General features: G+C 46.4%; 1 protein-coding gene across 1 annotated transcript in view; it reads right to left on the bottom strand.

Moving 5' to 3' along the window:
• FAM178B (family with sequence similarity 178 member B) overlaps window positions 1–18,686 on the bottom strand; it is a 185,257-nt gene that overhangs the window by 33,282 nt on the left and 133,289 nt on the right. Inside the window, exon 17 of the mRNA XM_077930955.1 lies at window positions 10,289–10,420. Coding sequence (XP_077787081.1) covers window positions 10,289–10,420 — 132 coding nt within the window. The remainder of the gene's footprint in view (window positions 1–10,288; window positions 10,421–18,686) is intronic.

The raw sequence follows: 18,686 nt of genomic DNA, 5'->3' as shown, positions 1-18,686 counted from the left end.
CAGCATGGTATAATAAAAAATAAAAATAAAACCTAATTAAGGTTTTATATTAGGTTTTATTAGGAGTAAACCTAATTAAATCTGCACAACGCATTCAGTGCTCCATCTTTCAAACTGCAGACGGAAGCTTTTCACTGTGCTCAGGAACCATTTTTGCTTTCGTCAACTTTATGACTGGATCCAGACTTTAGTGGGTAATGTGGCGGGCTTTGGGTTTTCACATTTCAGTGCTTCCCTGTGCAACACCAAAATTCAGTGCCCCCCCCCCGGTGTATTCTGTACTAAGTCACTGTTGCCGCACCCCCTGAAGGACCCTCTCAGCTCAGCCTCCAGTCTGGGCAAACCAGTCCCTCTGCCCTAAATCTGTCTCTGGTGGGCTGACCTAACGCCGACCTCGGCACTTGCCCAGAACTGTTGCTGCCCCTGCTGGGCATTGCTCTGCTCTCATCTATATATGCCACCACACCTGCTTGAGTGAGCACATCTGGGGAAAGTTGCTGGCAGTATCAGACAAGGCGGCCAAAACTGGTGGATGGTGGCAGCAATGCTGTGTGACGGCTCCATGGCAGCAACCAAGCCTGTTACCCACTCCAGTCTCTGGAATGCAAAAGCTTGCTTGCTACTATCTTTTTTTCTTTTACTGAGTTTTAATAACAAGTGATACTTAAATAATGAAACATTTAAAAATCAGTTGCAATTCCCCCCTCCCTGTTTCCTCACTTATATTTTGGTCCACTTAGTTGAAGAAAACTGAAAGCAGTATCTTTGCTCATTACTTTCTCATCTTTTATGTGGCATCACACAGAAGTAGGTATCACCCAGCTATTACTTTGGGATTTTTTCCGAATGCACCAGCACAGAAACCAACAATTATCAAATTACTGCAACCACAGGGTGGCTGCTCTAAGTCTGTGCTGATCTATCTCCTCTCTGAAATGCTTATGGGTGAACCCCAGATTGGTTACACAAGAAAAACAGTCAGTAAGACTTCAGACTTATCCTCTTGTCCCACTGCTTTCCTCTGGGGAAAATCGCTCTTTAGTGCTCAGCTGCAGCAAATGGCAATTCTGGTTTTCTCCAGACTGAGTTTTGCTCTGATTTAGCAGTAAAGAGCAGGTTTTCCATGGGGAAAGAGTGTGGCAAGGAGGCAACCGCTCAACCCCGTGCTTTCTAGGCTCTATGATGAACTAAAGCTGGATCAACTGGGGCCTTAAGACGTAGGGTAACTTTAACACATACACATGCACACTCTGGATCTTGCAAGTAAGTATGGAAAGCACACACACTGCATTTGGGATCCAACCTGCAAAAGCAGGAGCCAGAAGCCAGCAAACTCCTAAGCCTCGGCTGTGAAATCTGTTCATCTAGATGAATAAAACATGACAGGGGTCCCCCCCAGGCTCTGGCAGTGTTTATACCATGCATATTCTCTGTGCCAGCATGGAGAAAGCAACCTCTGATCCAAAAGGGAAAGACAAACACACACACAAACACCACTCCCCTCTTCTCTGCATTTCCAATGGCATGAAAAAACATGTTTCTGCCATTTGCTGCGTTTCACCCGTGAGCAGGAGTGATAGACAGCCTTTAATCAGCAAGGGCTGAACCAAAAGCTCAACTTTCCTTAAGCACTCCATGAATTTGCCTGTAATAAGAATGTGTATTTCCCCACCCCCACTCCCAAAATCATTAGTCTTATCGAAACTAATCTGGGGAGCAACACAGTCTAAAACAGAATTCCCTGAAGTTAGCGAACACCTGGCCTTTGTTAAAATCCTAATTTCTAGTAGGTAACAGGCTTAATAAACTCTAAAGGCTAATAGAATCCTCATTATGACAGATGAAGAATGGGGTGGGGAATTTAGTGGAGGCTGCCCCACTGACCTTGGCCTGCGCTCATCCAGCCCCCCCCCCAACCTGCCTCTTTACTTACAACCAGTCCAAAGGACGGCCCCACCTGCCTCTCAGCTTCCTCCTTCTTCATCTCAATGTTGCCTTTGTAGAACTCAACAAGGAAGTGGATGAGGACAAAACTAGAATTACTAATTTAAGTGACTGAATGAATTCCAGAAAATACCCAGGCAGAAAAAGCCCCAGTGATTTTCTGGGGAACAGCAACTTCCTATAATCAAATAATAACATTAAAGGAAGTGTTTACTTCCCTGTTTCAGTTCAACGCTTGCAACTACTGAACCTCAACTCCCACAATTCACTTGAGGGAGGGAGCACATTTATTGATAATTTAGGACAGGCATGTCCAACAGGTAGATTGTGATCTACTGGTAGTTCCTGGTAGATCTTTGGTCCCCCAGTGATCTCCTCCCCCTTCCTTAAAAGGGGGGACGGACCACTGTGGCTCAACAACTTTGCCTGTTCCAAAATAGCTCAACAACTCTAAAAAAAGCTCAAGAACTCTGGACCATCCAAAGACAATGGGTAGATCACTGCCAGTTTTTTAATACTGTGAATAGATCAGTCTATTGGGAGTTGGACATCCCTGATTTAGGAGAACAAAACCAACACAGGGAAGCAATTCTCCTCCCTAAACATGATTGATCTATTGTGGTTTGTTTCTTTTTTGCTGACCTCCTTTACTGAGTTAGACAAGACGAAATCAGCAGTATAGGCTAATGTGTAGCAGACAGGAGATGAAACCTGAGAAATTATAACAGGCTTCTGGAAAATCTGCACCATAATAAAATACATAAACTGCCAGAGGTTGGATAAGGAGTTTGCACTGCAAACGCCGTCGTCACAGTTTGACCACTGGCCTCTGCTATGTGGAGCCACAAATACTCCTCTTCTGAGGATGCCTAGTATGTAAGGGAATTCCAACTTTCATTTGAATCCATCAGCACATAAAATAGGAGTGTTAGAAAGCAATCAGGCCGCCTCCTCTTACCTCTGCCTCTTTGTATGCATGCAAATGCTAGACCATTAAGAAGAACCCTTTGAGCTGTCTGGATCTTAGAAAGCCTAATGTCATTACTTGTTAATGGAATCCTTCTTCCTTGCCTTTCTAAGTTGAGCCCCCATGGAGAATGCTAAGGAGCTTGCTATTCCATTTCCCATTACTGTTACTATTTGGGGAACATGTGAAAGGGGGAGGGGGAGAGAGGGGGGACCACATATGAGCAAATGTTCGTGCTTGTCCTAAATCAAAGAGCAAGAAGTCTGGGCTAAAAGATTAAGTATGCTGCACTAGTGGAACCCATGTTCTGCAAGAATAACAATAGCTGAAGTCTGTGATCGGTGTTTTTGCACGTCTTTTCCTATGCATAAATTGTCCTGCTTCTGCATATGCTGCGTCTGACTGCTGGAAATATTATTCAGCAAGGTCTCCTGGAGTCTGATACAGTGGTACCTCGGGTTAAGAACTTAATTCGTTCTGGAGGTCTGTTCTTAACCTGAAACTGTTCTTAACCTGAAGCAGCACTTTAGCTAATGGGGCCTCCTGCTGCTGCTGCGCCGCCGAAGCACAATTTCTGTTCTCATCCTGAAGCAAAGTTCTTAACCCGAGGTAATATTTCTGGGTTAGCGGAGTCTGTAACCTGAAGCGTATGTAACCTGAAGCGTATGTAACCCGAGGTACCACTGTATTTTAACAGTTATTTATTGCCTGTCTCATGGGAGAAGTTCCAGCTGGTTATGAAACATTTTCCTTGCTTACCATTTCCTAATAATAATAATAATAATAATAATAATAGTAATAATAATATAGCACTGCAATTCAGCTCTCTGAAGCTGGATATCTGCAATCCAAGCCCTATTCAAATATTCATTGGAGACAAACTCTGATCTGCCCTCTTGCAAACTGATACTTAAAATTGACAACGGTCTTGTCATCAAGCCATTTTCTCAACAAAAGGAGCTCCAGTATTAGCTCCAGAAAAGATTGTCCTCAAGTTGTTTGGGTGTGCTGGGTCCTTCGCCGCAACACAGGGGAACGCACCCCACACCTTTCCTTTCTGACCTGCAATAGATGGGTTCCTTGCACACAGCCGTCTGCAGGCGCTCCTATTGCTTTCAACGTATGTCAGAGCTGCTGCGGAGGCTGGATAAAGTGATGAGCTTCCCAGAGCTGGAAAACAGCCCCTGAGCCCAGGGAACAGCTCTTCCTTTCCAACTGTTTCTCCCATTACTTCCCCTCCTCCAACCTTGCATCCAGGGCCAAGTCCCTGATCAACGCTGATCCTGCACATATGGGGGCCAAAGAGAAGTGCACCAGAACTACCAGGCTAGGACTATGTGGAAGATAACATGTGCTCTATTGCAGCCTTTACCAACCTGGTGCTCTCCAGATATTTTGAAATATTACTCCCATCAGCCCCAGCCAACACATGCTGACTGAGGTTGGTGGGAATTGTATGTAAAACATCTGGAGCTGGGTGAAGGCTGCTCTATTGAAATCTGCTGTGAGTGCACTTTTAGGGAGGAAAGGCAGGGTATAAATCCCACTGATAAAAATATGCATAAATAGGCAAAGCAAAAATTCTGTGCTCAGATCAATCAAATTCTGCAGTTTACATAAATTATGCATATTTGCACGGTATCTCTGAGGTTGCATAATTCTGATCTTAAAACTGTTTTGTGCAATTGATTTTGGCTTTGCTAGTCATGGGGAGAGGAGGGAGGGAAATGGAGGGCACCCCTCCCCAATGAATATAAGAAACAAAGATTTTCAACTGCTGCAGGGAACTGGGACAACACATGTGGATGATCCCATTTTATCCTACTAGCGCTAGTATCTGTGATCTGTAATACCAAGGTCACATCCCCACCACAAATTTAAAGCTCTCTTATAGCTTCCCCAAAGAATATCGAGAACTGTAGTTTGTTACGGGTGCTGGGAAATATTAGAAGAGCTCCTCACAGAGCTACAGTTCCCAGCACCCTTTTAAAACTGCAGCTCCCAGGATTCTTTGGGGGAAGCCATGCCTGTTAAAAGAGGGCTTTGCTTGTATGGGGGTGGAGGAGACCTTGGGGCTGATTAACCCTGTCCTTCCTGGTCTAAGCCCAACAGGTTAGCTTACTGCTGAAACTCCATTTTTGACCAGCACAGTTATAGCCTGTTGGACATCCTAATGTGAATGTGGGGCACATGGCATTTGTACGGAGAGTGGGCGCTTGGAGCTTCTACTACTCTGACTCTTCAGTTGGCATTGAAGAGTCTCGCTATGTGCAGGCCGGCTGGAAAGCATTAACAGGAAGAGAGAAAAGAGGGAGGCCTTTGTGCATGTGCTCAGGTTTGCCTCGCTGTGCTGGAGACACATCTGCCACTCATCTCCCATTGAAACCCTCTGGACAGTGCCCTGCCTGCCTGCTGCATACTTGGCCACGGAACTGCTGACTTTTCTATGTGAGGTTATGGAATAACTTACACATGAGAAAAGATTTGCCTGCTGACGACACTCTCTAGGTCCAGGGATCTTTGTACAGCCAAAAACCTCTAATTTCTTGTTTCAGTATATAAGTGACAGGAGCTGCAGAAGAAACGAGATTGTTTTCCACTTGAGATCAGTTAATACCCTTGGCTAGAATGTCCCTTTTTATTTCTGTTGCCCTCTGCTTTGGTGAGCCAAGCAGTGAGGAGAAAAGAGAGGCTGTGGTAAGTTTCCAGCCTTTGATACAACAACAGAGAAAAGCAAGGGCTTTCTTGGACTACTGTAACACACTCTATGTAGAGCTGCCCTTGGAGACAGCCTGAAGCTGCAGTTAGTGCAAAATTCAGTCCCCAGGCTCTTGTAGGGATTAGTCTATTGGGATCTTCTAGCACTCTCCTGAAGCAGCTCCACCGGCTGCCAATCAATAGCTGCTGGTTTTGCTGCCCCGGTTTCCCAATGCCAGGCATCGGTGAGGGAGAGGGCAGCAGGGAGCTTGGCACAGTGAGGTGGCATGAGCATCAAAATGGGTATACAGCTGAGCTGGCACCGGAAGCAATGTATGGCATCGGAAAGCAGGTCATCGATGCAGCCATCCGACGTTGGCTGCTACTACTGTCAATATGCTACTGGACCACGTTATTGGTGCTAAGTAATACATTACAAAGGGATGCGGGTGGTGCTGTGGGTTAAACCACAGAGCCTAGGACTTGCCAATCAGAAGGTCGGCGGTTCGAATCCCCGCGACGGGGTGAGCTCCCATTGGTCGGTCCCAGCTCCTGCCAACCTAGCAGTTCGAAAGCACGTCAAAGTGCAAGTAGATAAATAGGTACCTCTCCAGCGGGAAGGTAAACGGTGTTTCTGTGCGCTGCTCTGGTTCACCAGAAGCGGCTTAGTCATGCTGGCCACATGACCCGGAAGCTGTACGCCGGCTCCCTCGGCCAATAAAGCGAGATGAGCACCGCAACCCCAGAATTGGACACGACTGGACCTAATGGTCAGGGGTCCCTTTACCTTTTAATACATTACAAAGCCCAACACAACTTGGGACCTAAATATTTGAAGGAGTGTCTCCTCCCGCAGCAGCTTGCTCGCCTACTAAGATACCCAGGGTGGCGGGCGGGGGGGGGGGTGTTCCACAGCCAGCTGAGATCTGTTCCACAGCAACATGGCAAAGCACCTGCTCCATGGTGCCGTCCCTCTTCTCTCCAGCTGGAGACTTTTTTATTTGCACAGCCAGGCTCTGGGTGTTAATATGTAGGCCAGGTATAAGGTGAGACTGTTATTTCTCTACTGGATGATGTTTTGGTTGTTATTGCTTTTTCCTTTATGGGGTTATTATCAAATGTTGTTGTGGTGGTGGTTTTAGATTCCTTTATTGCAGGGTGGGCTAAAAAAATCTGAATAAATGAACAAAATAAGGGAAAATTAGGATAAATAACTTATTCAAGAACAAAGTGAACACTTACTGTGCAAGTCAGTGAAGTGGAGGGGCAAGAGTATGGAACAAGGACCTGGGAGACCAGGGCTCAAATCCCCATTTGGCCATGAAGCTCTCTTGGCAACCTGGGGCCAGGCACTGCCTCTCAGCCTAGCCCACCTCACAGGGTTGTTGTGGGGATTAATTGGAGAGGAGGAGAGCCATATACAGCAGCTTGAGGATCTTGGAGAAATAGGTGGGATATAAATGCAATTAAAAGTAATAATAATACAAAGTCATTATGAGTGTGGATTTGGCACCATCTAGTCCTACGTGAAATGTTAGGCTCAAATCCAGCTCAAGGCTTGGTAGGTGGTTGCACCCAAGCGTGCGACTGTCCGTGTGGCACCGCAAGGCAGTCCCTCTTCCCAAGCACATTCTCCATCCCTCCCTTTGCCTGCTTATCTCTCTGCTTTTGCTCCGGCAGCTCAACACTTTGCCCTCCTTTCCCTTCAACCTCAGCCTGCAATTAAAAGCCATGCACCAAAGAGCCGTTCTGTACTCTCTTGTTCCCCGGCTTCCCTTTGCAAACAAGCCCCAGTGGCTGGCAATAAAGAGGCGCTTTTTCCTACTCCTCCAGTCCCTCCTCTCCCCCTTTGATGCCTCCTGCCAGAGGCCCCGGCTCCAAGGCCACGTGGACCTCACTTCAAACTTCTGATGTTGGCGAGAAATAAAGAGATCCTTTGTAGGCCTGTAAAAACAAACCCCTTAACAGCAAACCTCTCGCAGCTGGATATATCTTCCCCCTAGAACGCCCTGGCCCTTCTCTTCAACCCTGATGAAACATCTGATAGAAAAATGATGTAGCACCAGCTAATGGGGTTAGGCAAAAACTTTGGAGGCTTTCGTTTTATAAGACTGAGCTGAAATGGGAGGGAGGATGCAGAGGATGGAGGGGTTAACAGCAACAACAACATCCACTCCACAGAAAACTGATTCCCATATGCTCGCATCCATGCCATGGCAGCGAATTTTCAGGAAGGCCAGTGAAACGGGATTAAAAATGTTCATCCATCAATGTGAATGCAGGAAGGATGGTACCCCCACTGCTCTGGCTCCATGACATCAGCACCGAGTAAAATCTAACCGACCGACTATGTGATCATGCGGATGTGTTCTCTCACAGACTGGGGGCCCCTCCCAAATTCCCGTTCATTGTACATTCATGATTATTTGTGCTCGTGACAGTATGCCATTCTAGTTTAAACACTGTTTGTGCCTGCAAAAGTTTCTGGGTGCAAATACTACTTAATTTTCAGTCAGTGTGTATACTGTAGCTTCCGGCTGATATCCTGTACATTTCGTAGCGCAGATGTTCTGGGGCAGAGGTGGCGACCGTCCCACTTCTGTTGCGCTATAGCTCAAAACTGCCCCTCCAAGCAGCAATGGGGAAGCATCTCAGGACAACTAATACAGAAGAATGATGTGTGGACAAGTCTAGTATAAATCCACCACTGATGCAGCAATGTATTGCACCACAGAGTGTCAATGAGATGTTGCTGAATGAACCCGCAAACAAAACAAAACATGAGGGAGTTGGGACCACTTCAGGAGGAAGCTGTTTTGTCATTTCCCCTTCAAAATATTTGCAGCTGGAATTCGCCATGTCCCAATTACTTTGTGAAGTGCTATTATTTTATATCTACAAGGCGAGAAAAGATGCTTCTCCGTAGAATAAAATTAATGAAATAGCTGACAATTTCCTACCCTTTCACATGATCAAAATGTTCCACCTCACTGTACAGGTACGTCATCAAAAAAAGTCTGGCTTTGTGCATACTGCATCCAGTAATTCAAGAAGAATGTCGACAAATTACAAAATATTCTGAAAACACCTCATAAAAGCATCTCGGATAAACATTGGAAGTTGCTGCCTTTGTCCATCTAGCCCAGTATTCTCTGATGGGCAGCAGCTCCCCAGAAACTCTGGCAGAGAGAGGGAGAGAGAGAGGTCTTTTCTGTCACCTTCTAACTGGAGATGCCAGGCTGGACCTCAGACGCTCTGAGATCCACAGCTGAGCTATGGTTCCTCTGCAAGGAAGGCATGACGTGGGTTGGATAAGTTTCATCTAGAGCAAGTGCCAGGTGCTCGGTCTGGCCAGAGGGATAGATCCTGATTTCCCATCCTCCCCCACCCATACATCAAATGTGAAGAGTTGGTGACCCCACTCACCTGTCAATCATGCCATGTCACAATGACATCAGGTGACACAGCACTTGGAAGCCCCTAAAATCAGCTAACTTCAAAGTACTGCCCTGAGGTCTTCCAGTCTCCTTCCATCATGTGTTGGGACTGTTCTGATACAGTCTCAGTTCAACAGTGAGAGTCAGCAGGCCTGGGCATCGCCCCACAGGAACTGAGAATGTGACTTTGGAACAACTCCCCCAAATAATCTGCAGTGATGAGCAAAGGCTGTTCCACAACAAGCAAGCATGTTCACGTGGAAATGTGTCCCTGAAGGTTAAATGCTTGAAAACCAGTTAGCTAGCTAAAATTTGTTTCCAGCTGGATTTTTACAAATGGAAAGAGATGAGCAGTAATGTCACTTAGACATGGAGCGCAGGACAGTAGCTCTAAACTGCCAGGAGGCAGTTGAGGGCAAGAGATAAAACCACCTAAATTTAAGAATAATTCAGCAGTGCAGCAAACTGACAAGAAAAGGATGTGAGATTTATTAGAGGGGCACAAAGTAGTTTTGTAGGCAGCCCCCCCCCCCAGCTTTGTTGGAGGGGCAGCTGGATCTGCAGCACCTTCGTACTCCTCATTCTGCTGCAAAGAGGGAAGGGTCTCCACAGGCCCTTCCAAAGCTTATTCATCCCATCTCCACAAGGTTGAAGAGGCACCTGCAGGGTACCTTCTTTATGGAAGCCCCCCCTCCCCCGCCCATTCAGGTGTTCCACTGGATCCTGTTTTAAGTCTCCAAATTTACTAAATCAAGTTCTATTCGGAGATTGCAGCCACTTCACATCAACAAAAGTCTGTCCGTTTTGTCAGTCTGGACTCTGCACACTCCAGCGGACCATGTTTTCTGCTTCTTGATTCCCTGCCGCTGCTGCCGCTCTGCCCCACTGCACAACCCTTCTGCACTGACAAAGGCCAATAAGTGCAATTCACACCACACATTTAAAAGCACTATGATACTGCTTGAAACACACAAGTTTCCCCTAAAGAATTCTGGGAGCTGTCATTGGTTAAAGGTGTGGAGACCCTTATTCCCCTCACCTCACAGAGCTACAATTTCCATAGTTCCCTGGTAAGAGGGATTGACTGTTAAAGCACCCTGGGAATGGGGTCTCCTGACAACTTTCAGCACCCCTAACAAGTTCTTTGGCAGAAGCCACGATGGTTTAAAGTGGCTTCATTGTGCTTTAAATGCAAGGAACGAAGGCGGTCAAAGCCTTCCTCAGCCCCCCTTGCTTTTCTCACCTCCAGGTCAAGTTCAGCGAGCACCTCCTGCTGGTTTTTCCCAGGCTGCACCTGAAGCCTCTGATCTTGCTGTAGGCCCTGCTTCAAAAGGGCAGGCTTCATGAGGGGCAGGAGATGGACCAGCTCTTGCAACTGTGGGAGAAGAGAGGCGCTCAGAGTTAGTGGCTGCCATGAGCACCATGGGAATCGGTGCTCTAAAGCGATCAACTGGGACACCCCCTACACCCCCCAATTAGTGGTCAACAAATCTGTCAGGGTCGGGTTCTCTCAGTTTCTTATTTCTCCAGTCTTAAGCTCAAGTCCACTACATTTCTGCAACTCAAATACATTTGTATGTGGTATTTTCACTAACATTGTCTGTTATTCACTCTGTACACCAGTTCAGTGGCCTTATGCTGCAAAGTAGTTCATACATTTGCTTAATAAATAGCTAAAATAATCACACCTGCTCTTTTACGCATACTTCCCCCTACTATAAGTATCTTTGTACAGTGGTACCTCAGGTTAAGAACTTAATTCGTTCTGGAGGTCTGTTCTTAACCTGAAACTGTTCTTAACCTGAAGCACCACTTGAGCTAATGGGGCCACCTGCTGCCATTGCCCCGCCGCCGTGCGATTTCTGTTCTCATCCTGAAGCAAAGTTCTTAACCTGAGGTACTATTTCTGGGTTAGCGGAGTTTGTAACCTGAAGCGTCTGTAACCTGAAGTGTCTGTAACCTGAAGCATATGTAACCTGAAGCGTCTGTAACCCAAGGTACCACTGTACATATTATTTGCATACAAATGTTTATAAATGTGAATTTCATGTATTGTGAAATTCCCGTATTGTTTTCAGAAAGTGCGAACTAAGAATCCAAAGGGCAATTTCTCCCCCATTGCTGCAGCCAACCTCTTCCCACTTCTGCCTTTCAGAAGGAGCTGAGCCCCATGGCAGCATGGGAAGGGGGGCGGCTGCTTTGTCTCGGCAACACCTGGCGCCAAGAGCAGCTGTGTGCTTTGCTGCGACCTAATAATAGAGGCAGGGCCAGACTCTGTACCCCCTTCAGTTCCATGGGCTGCAGCCGACAGCCCAGCCAAGAGGCCCGCGGAGATCGAAAGCCCACCGAGTTAGACGCACGCGGAGATCAACGGGGTGAAGCACTATTCACTCTGGCACCATTCCCACAAACTGCAGATGTTTGGACTGTACCACTTCAGAATTGCAGGTGGGGACTCACATGAATTAAAGTGCTCCCAATATTGAAAGCTATGTGAACAAACAGATCCGCGCACAGTTATAAGTCCAGGAGAACACTCACAAGCCAGCCTTGCCCCCCACATACACATTTTCTGTGTATTGGGATTTTTATCTTTTCCCTGGCAGGGCAGAGCATTCAGCTATGTGACTCTTCAACTGGCACCAGAAGTGGTACAGCTCAGAAACAAGCACATTTTACCACCCACTGCTGGCAACACGTGGGTCTAAACATTGGGCTGAGGACAAGCCTTTGGCCCCATGTCCTCCTCCTTCCCAATTTACGCCAGGCCCAAGCCCTGTCTAAGGACATTTCCTTGGATTCACCCCTTGCTATCTTTCCTTTGCTGTCCCTCCTTTGAGATACTTTGCTGACAAAACAAAAAAAATTCCTTCCAGTAGCACCTTAAAGACCAACTAAGTTAGTTCTTGGTATGAGCTTTTGTGTGCATGCACACTTCTTCAGATACACAGAATGAAGTATCTGAAGAAGTGTGCATGCACACGAAAGCTCATACCAAGAACTAACTTAGTTGGTCTTTAAGGTGCTACTGGAAGGAATTTTTTTTGTTTTGACTATGGCAGACCAACACGGCTACCTATCTGTAACCTTTGCTGACAAAGGCAAGGATGAAGAGCCGCAAAGGTAGCAAGAGGTGAAGGCTGTGGAAGAGGAAGAAGGCCGTGGACTTCATGGAAAGGTGAGTTGGGGGGAGGGACTGGAAGGAAAAGAGCGGGAGGGGGGGCACCACGTAGGTGTTCTGGGAAGCCGTTCTCGGCTGTGCAGCTCTTCCACATGAGGGGGGGCGCTATTACTGGCACCCCTTTTCTGGATTCATCAGTGCACTTCCAGGCAGAATCTGGCACTTTTCAGACTGGGTGTGGAGGGAGCAAGGGATGGAAGCAAGGGATGGGTGCCTTATTTTACAGGTTAAAGATATGTCAGGTCTCCCTTGATGCAGACAGAACCGTAAGGAAAACTGACTCAAAGGAAGGGAAACTACCAATTGCGTTCTTTAATATGGTGTCCAACTTTGATTTGATTGATCTATGGCTTTTTAAGCACCTGTTAGAACGCCAATTCACATTTTTCTTCTCTATTCACAATTCTTTTTCCAGAATAGATCACCTTTGGGCTTCAAAACTTTGATTGATTTTTTCCCAATTTCAATTGATTTTCCATTTCAGTTAACAGCTCTCTATAGATTGTCCATTCTCCTTTCATGTTAATTTTTTTAACAGATATTGCTTCAAGTGGGGAAAGCCATCATGACGTTTTATTCTCTAATAAATTTTAATATGTTTCCTGTACCATATAACTTGATTTCCTTATAATGTGGTTCAGGAACCCTTTGTGTACCTTCGTTTTCCCATATCCTAAGTATGAATGCCAACCAAATCTATGGTCATGCCCTTCCAAGTCTAATACATCTGTATTTTTTAACATTATCCATTCCCATAGCCAGCAGAGAAGGACATTTCATAATATAATTTCAAATGTGGTAGAGAGAATCCACCCCTTTCATTAGCATCTGTTAGCAATTAAATTTAATTCTGGGCTTCTTCCCCTGCCAGATAAATTTAGAAATATCCTTTTGCCATTGCTTAAAGTATTCTGGCTCCTCTGACCATGGTATTGATTGGAATAAAAACAGCATTCTTGGCAATACATTCATTTTAATCATCGAGATCCTTCCCCACAAAGATAAATTCATCCTTCCCTATACCTCCATATCCCTCTTTATTTCATTCTAGATCTTTACATAATTATCTTTGAAAATAAGTGCTGGAGATGTAACAAGGTTGAGGGTACGTTTTATCATATGTAGTGGACTTGTAAAAGGGTAAAAGAATATTGAGAAATGATATATAATGAACTGGGAAAAATGTTCAAAAGTACCTTTCCAAAAAGAGTCCTTTTTGTTGGGGATAATTCAGAGGAAAATTCCTAGGTGTCAAAAAGGACTATTTATGTGTGCCATTATTGCAGCCCGTGTCTTGTTAGCCCAAAAATGGAAAATGAGTGAGGTCCCAACAAAAGAAGAATGGCAACTTGCAGATTTAACACATAGAATAAGAGAACAAGAAAAATGCAAGTTTAAAGAAGACTAGAAAATGTTTATGGAATATATGAGTAAAAACTGTGTTCATTTAAAAACGCTGGTAACATTAAGATAATTTCACAGTGTAAATAAGATTTGATAGATGTAACAATGGATTACTGAATGGTTTAGTTCATGTAAAATATGCAGCGCTGTATGGTATGCAAAACGAACCACTGAAAGGGAAGAAGGGAAGTCATTGATTCAAAATTGTTTAAATGAATATTCTGAAATGTAATTTAGAAAATTTAATAAAAAACTATTTTAAAAAAAGATATGTCATGGAGATGTGTGGAATTCCTCCCAGGGCCTCTGCAGAGCTTGGGCCCCTGTAGCAATGCAGCCCTAACAATGGGCAGAATAAAGCAGCCGCCTCCGCTGGCAGACACTGGGGAGCCATGAGGCTTTGTGGGGAAGACCTGTAGGTGCCCTATAGCCAGCTCTACACCTGCTGGTCTAGCTTGCTGCCCTCAGGGGCAGTGCAGCATGCTGTCCTATCATCAGTGCCAAGGTAAGATCCAGCTGTCTGTCTGGTTGCCTTTTGAACATCGAAAGGGTGTGTGTGTGTGTGTGTGTGTGCCATTTTGTCCTTTGCCTCAGGCAGCAAAACATCTTGGCCCAGCCCTGGATGTGTGTGAGCCAAGGGGCCTGCTCAAGCAGCGGCTTGCAGGCGTGTCGTGCCTCTGCTTGCCCCCCGCTCTGTCCTCCAACCGGTTTGTTGTTAGCAGCTCGTGACTCAGGGCTGCCTGTCGGGTGCCTGACAGCAAGACTCACCCATTCTGCCGGCAAACAACAGCTCAGCATCCCACTGAAGACACAAAGAATATCAGAGTTTGGCAGGAAATTGCAGGAGCTCCAAACCCTAGACCAGAAGACTGAGACTGCAGTCTATACAGGCGCACACACATGTGCACTGGTTTTATTGCTGATGTCGTGTGCTCTGCGATGGAGCCGTGGGCATAGAGAAATTGCTATGCTGCTATTGACCTATGCTGTGCAGCACAAGCAGAGCAGAACTATCCAGTCCTTTGCCTTAGGACAACTTTTTCTTGGTGGGGGGCATAATAAAGGCAGAGGCAGATTTCCAGCAATGGACACTGGGTCTTGAATTGCAGAGCCAGTTTTCCTGCAACAGAATCACAGATGGGCCAAAGATTGCCAGATTCAGCAACGTAGTGTTGGTTGCCGGTGCCTGCGATGGGTGTGCACTGGAGCAAAGCGGGGCTGCACTGAGCTGCCTACCCCCCCCCTACACAGGGGGGAGCCAGCCAACGCGGCCCTTGGTGGGCAGAAATGGGGGACTGGGCCGGGCCACGCTGGGGTCACCTGTATGGAGGCGCCTGGTTCGCACCCACTCAAAAATTGTGTGCCCGGGGCCCTGGTACCCCTCACACTTCACCCCCATCCAGTTCATAATAATACATACAACATTAATACAAAGAATGTATCCAGTTGTTCAGAGTACTTCACATGCTTCAGTCACCCTTACAAGGAAAAGCACTATTCTTATTCCCACATTGCAGATGCAGGAGCTGAGGCCAGGAGAACAGCTGCTTGTGGCTGAGCTCTGAACTCATGGTTCATACTTGGCCACAAAAGCATGGCAATGTCAGTGGGCACCTCCAGACAACCTGTTTATTGAGCATTCAACTTGATTTGTTTGCAGGGAGATTAGACAGCATTGGCTATTTAATGTGATTTGTTTGCGGGAAGGTTAGATGTTGTAGCGTCAAAGCCTCTGTTGTTGTTATTGCACACTTTCCAGTACATTTTCCCGTCGGTTTCCTTTAGGGAAGCCGTTTTGTTCTGCCAGAGCTTCCAAACCTGAATTTGCTGGTATGTGAATGAATCCCACTCAAAAATAGCAACAATGCCCGGGAAGTGAACTAACAGCATTCTGCCGCTTTGCATGGAGCTTATCTGGCAGCATGATAGGGATGTTGGGCAAGTCAGCAGCAGCAGCTGCAGCAGATCTTTGCGCTCAGTCTCATGGGGAGGGAGGGTGATAGGGCAGGTGGGTGAAATGATCAAACAGTAAGAAGGCCTCTCAAATGCAAGGACTCTGACCTGGCCAGTTTGTGCACTGCAGCTCTTGAGACCAGGAGGCAATTGAGTGAGCTGATGAGCCCAAGACATTTCTGGAGCCACTCAAAACAAACTAGGATATAATACTGGCAAAGGCCTGAGAGAGGAGGAAATCAAATAAAACTGGGAGAGGAGAAAGGAAAGGTGAAGACAGGCATAATACAGAAACAGCTCACAGCAGATTTGTCAGCCTGGCTTTCTTCAACTTTCACCAATGAAATGACAGGCATTTGGCTGGCACAGCTGGCAGCCTTGCCCCTTCTGCCATGCTTCAGGAGTGTTGATACCTTTTAACATTGTTAGAAGTGCTGTACAAATGCCTGCCTTTATATCGTCACTTGTTGCTGTATTAATTGAAAAAGTTTTTATTTATTTATTTTAAAACTGCTCTGGGGAAGAGAGTCGTCTGCTCCCAACTTGCAGGACTGGTTTCCCCGTCACTGCCTACTCAGACTTGACTCTGAATAGCAGCCTCTGTGTGATCTGCTTGGCACGCAGCGGGGGCAGCTTGATAGACCTGGCTGGCCTAGAAATGCCCTGCATGTTTCTCCCCAATGTGAAGACGTTTGTTTCCAGTTACTTTGTTGTCGTTAGCAAAAAGAAGGGATTGTTGGCTCCTGTCTTAGCTGCCACTTGCTGCTCACATGATGTGAGCCCCAACACCACAGAACCAGAGCCCAAAGGATTCTACCCCACAGATGTCACATGGGAGTGAGCACTGTGGCTTGTGGGCTTGTAGTCAGAGGATGAGGGCCGGAGGCTGCACTGGGGAGGAACAAGCAGGGCAACCTCCTCTTCCCTGGCTCAGACAAGTCCCTTTGAAGAGGCTGCACGGCGGGTTCCCTTCCCTTGGCAGAAGTTGTGGGATCAGTTCACTCACCGGCAACTAGAGACAGCAGTTCTGTGTTTTCAGCTCCCCCAACTGACTTGCAGCAAAAAAGAATCCCATCCCTTCTCCTGAAAAAGGCAGCCCTATGAAATAGGAGGCACCCTGACACCGAAATAAAAGGAGTCAACAATCTAGGGACACAAGGGCAGACTTACGAGAGACACCAATCCAACATTTCCGTGCCATTCCTTTTTGCAGGGGAGACTTGCAAGGGCAGAAGAACCGTTTGGGAGATGGGCTTCATCTTTTGCGGGCGTGCTCCCTGGATTCTCCCTGGATTATTGACTCTCCTCCTCCCTTTGCATACATGTAAGTGGAAGTGCAACTTGCAGGGCGGGGGCTGCACTTCTCAACCCCTATAAGGACCCAAGCTAGCAGGCAGCTCCAGCTCCATTTCTTAGGCTTCACCCTGCCTGCCCTGAATAATGTTGTTTGAGCTCTGTGAGCTGCCATCAATGCTACAGTCTCTGCCTGCCTGGGTTTTCAAGCCTAAAAAGGCAATGGAACAGCAAGCAAATGGAAGGAAGCCAATCCCACCCCACTCCCCCGAGAGAACGGAAAAGGCCACTCAGAAAGACAGCCTCTGTTCCCAGCCAGGCCTGACCTTCTGTAGGATAGGATGTGGGTTTCTGCTGAAAGGGATCAATTCACATGACACTGACCCAAAGCCACCATTCCTTGACCTCACCATTGTCTCCCATCGAAATGGCACGAGAGAGGGGGTAGCAATGTGGGTGTCAAATCCAGACTCCAGCAGGGAGGGAAAGGGGGCTAGCGGGAAGGGGGGAGCCTGTGAGACTAAGAGAGCCCTGCTGGATTAGATGAGTCGTCTGTGTAGTCCAGCATTCTGTTTCTCGTGTTGGGGAAGCCTCCAAGAATCCCATGTCTCGTGGTACATGAGGGCAGTAGCCCCCTCCAGCTGCTGCTCTCCAGTAACGGGTGTTTGTGACCAGCAGCCATGTGTTGGGGATTGGCGGGGCTCCAAAGTGCACATGGCAGAGCCAGGGGACCAGGGGAGTGACCCAGGAGAGGGGACCAGTGATTTATGGGGTTTGATGCCACCCGCAAGGCAGGAAATAGGGCAGGGGGTGGAGATCACTATAGCTTACTTTTTCTGCAACTCTTTTTGAGATATGGCAATCAAAAACCAAACACAGTATTCATATTCTGGTTATACCATAGAGTTTTATAAAGTTGCTATGATATTGGAACTTTTATTTTTTTTATCCCTTCCCTAATGATCTCGAGCCTGAAATTTGCTTTTTTAAAAACAGCTGGTGTACTCTAGCACAGTGTTTTGACCGAGCTACCCTGCATGATCCCAAGATCCCATTCCTGTTACATCAGACTCTGTCAGTATGCATGCAGCTAGGATTTATTTTTATTTGCCAAGATGTGGTTAACATTACATTTACTTACAACAAACCATGTTTGCTATTGCCCATTCACTTGGTTTTGAGAGATCTTTGGGAGCTCTTTACAATTCTTTTTATTTTTACCAACCTGAATAATGTGGTGTCACCAGCAAGTCTGGCCTCTAACCGTCCTCCCCCATATCTAGGCTGTTGATGAACATGTTAAAAACCAAAACAGCTCCTTGGGGAACCTTACTTTTGTGGGAAATTTCAGTCAAATATAGCTAGCAAGCTTGGGGCTAGTTAATGCATGAAGGGGTTATTCCCCCTTCACCTTTGGTGAAGATGGAAGTAAAGGTTCTTTGTTCATTCTAAAGTTGACCAAGACAACACTGCGCTTCAAGCCCAGACTGTGTGCCGAGAAGTATTTTTCTGTGTTTTGTAAAACATTTTTTTTCTACCTGTGTTCTTCTTGCTGCTGCATGGAATAACACATTAATCTCTGGAGTTTGTAAGTAATGCATTTAAACTTGCTAATGGTGTGATCTGTTCATTGCAAGAAGGGTAGAAATGGGGAAGTGCTGTAAATGGGTTAAATCTAACAGCCTACGGTATATTCCTAGGCTATACTGTTGCTTGCTTTTGTGGTCTAAAACTTTGCTGCTGGGACTCTGGCCCTGTTACTAGAGTTTGATTGCCCCACATTTCAGATGTAGGCACCCAGCGCATTCTT

The sequence above is a fragment of the Podarcis muralis genome, chromosome 7 (assembly GCF_964188315.1).
Source record: "Podarcis muralis chromosome 7, rPodMur119.hap1.1, whole genome shotgun sequence".
In the NCBI taxonomy this organism is placed as follows: domain Eukaryota; kingdom Metazoa; phylum Chordata; class Lepidosauria; order Squamata; family Lacertidae; genus Podarcis; species Podarcis muralis.
Note: the sequence above shows the minus strand (reverse complement) of the source record. Positions and strands in the feature narration are given on the sequence as shown.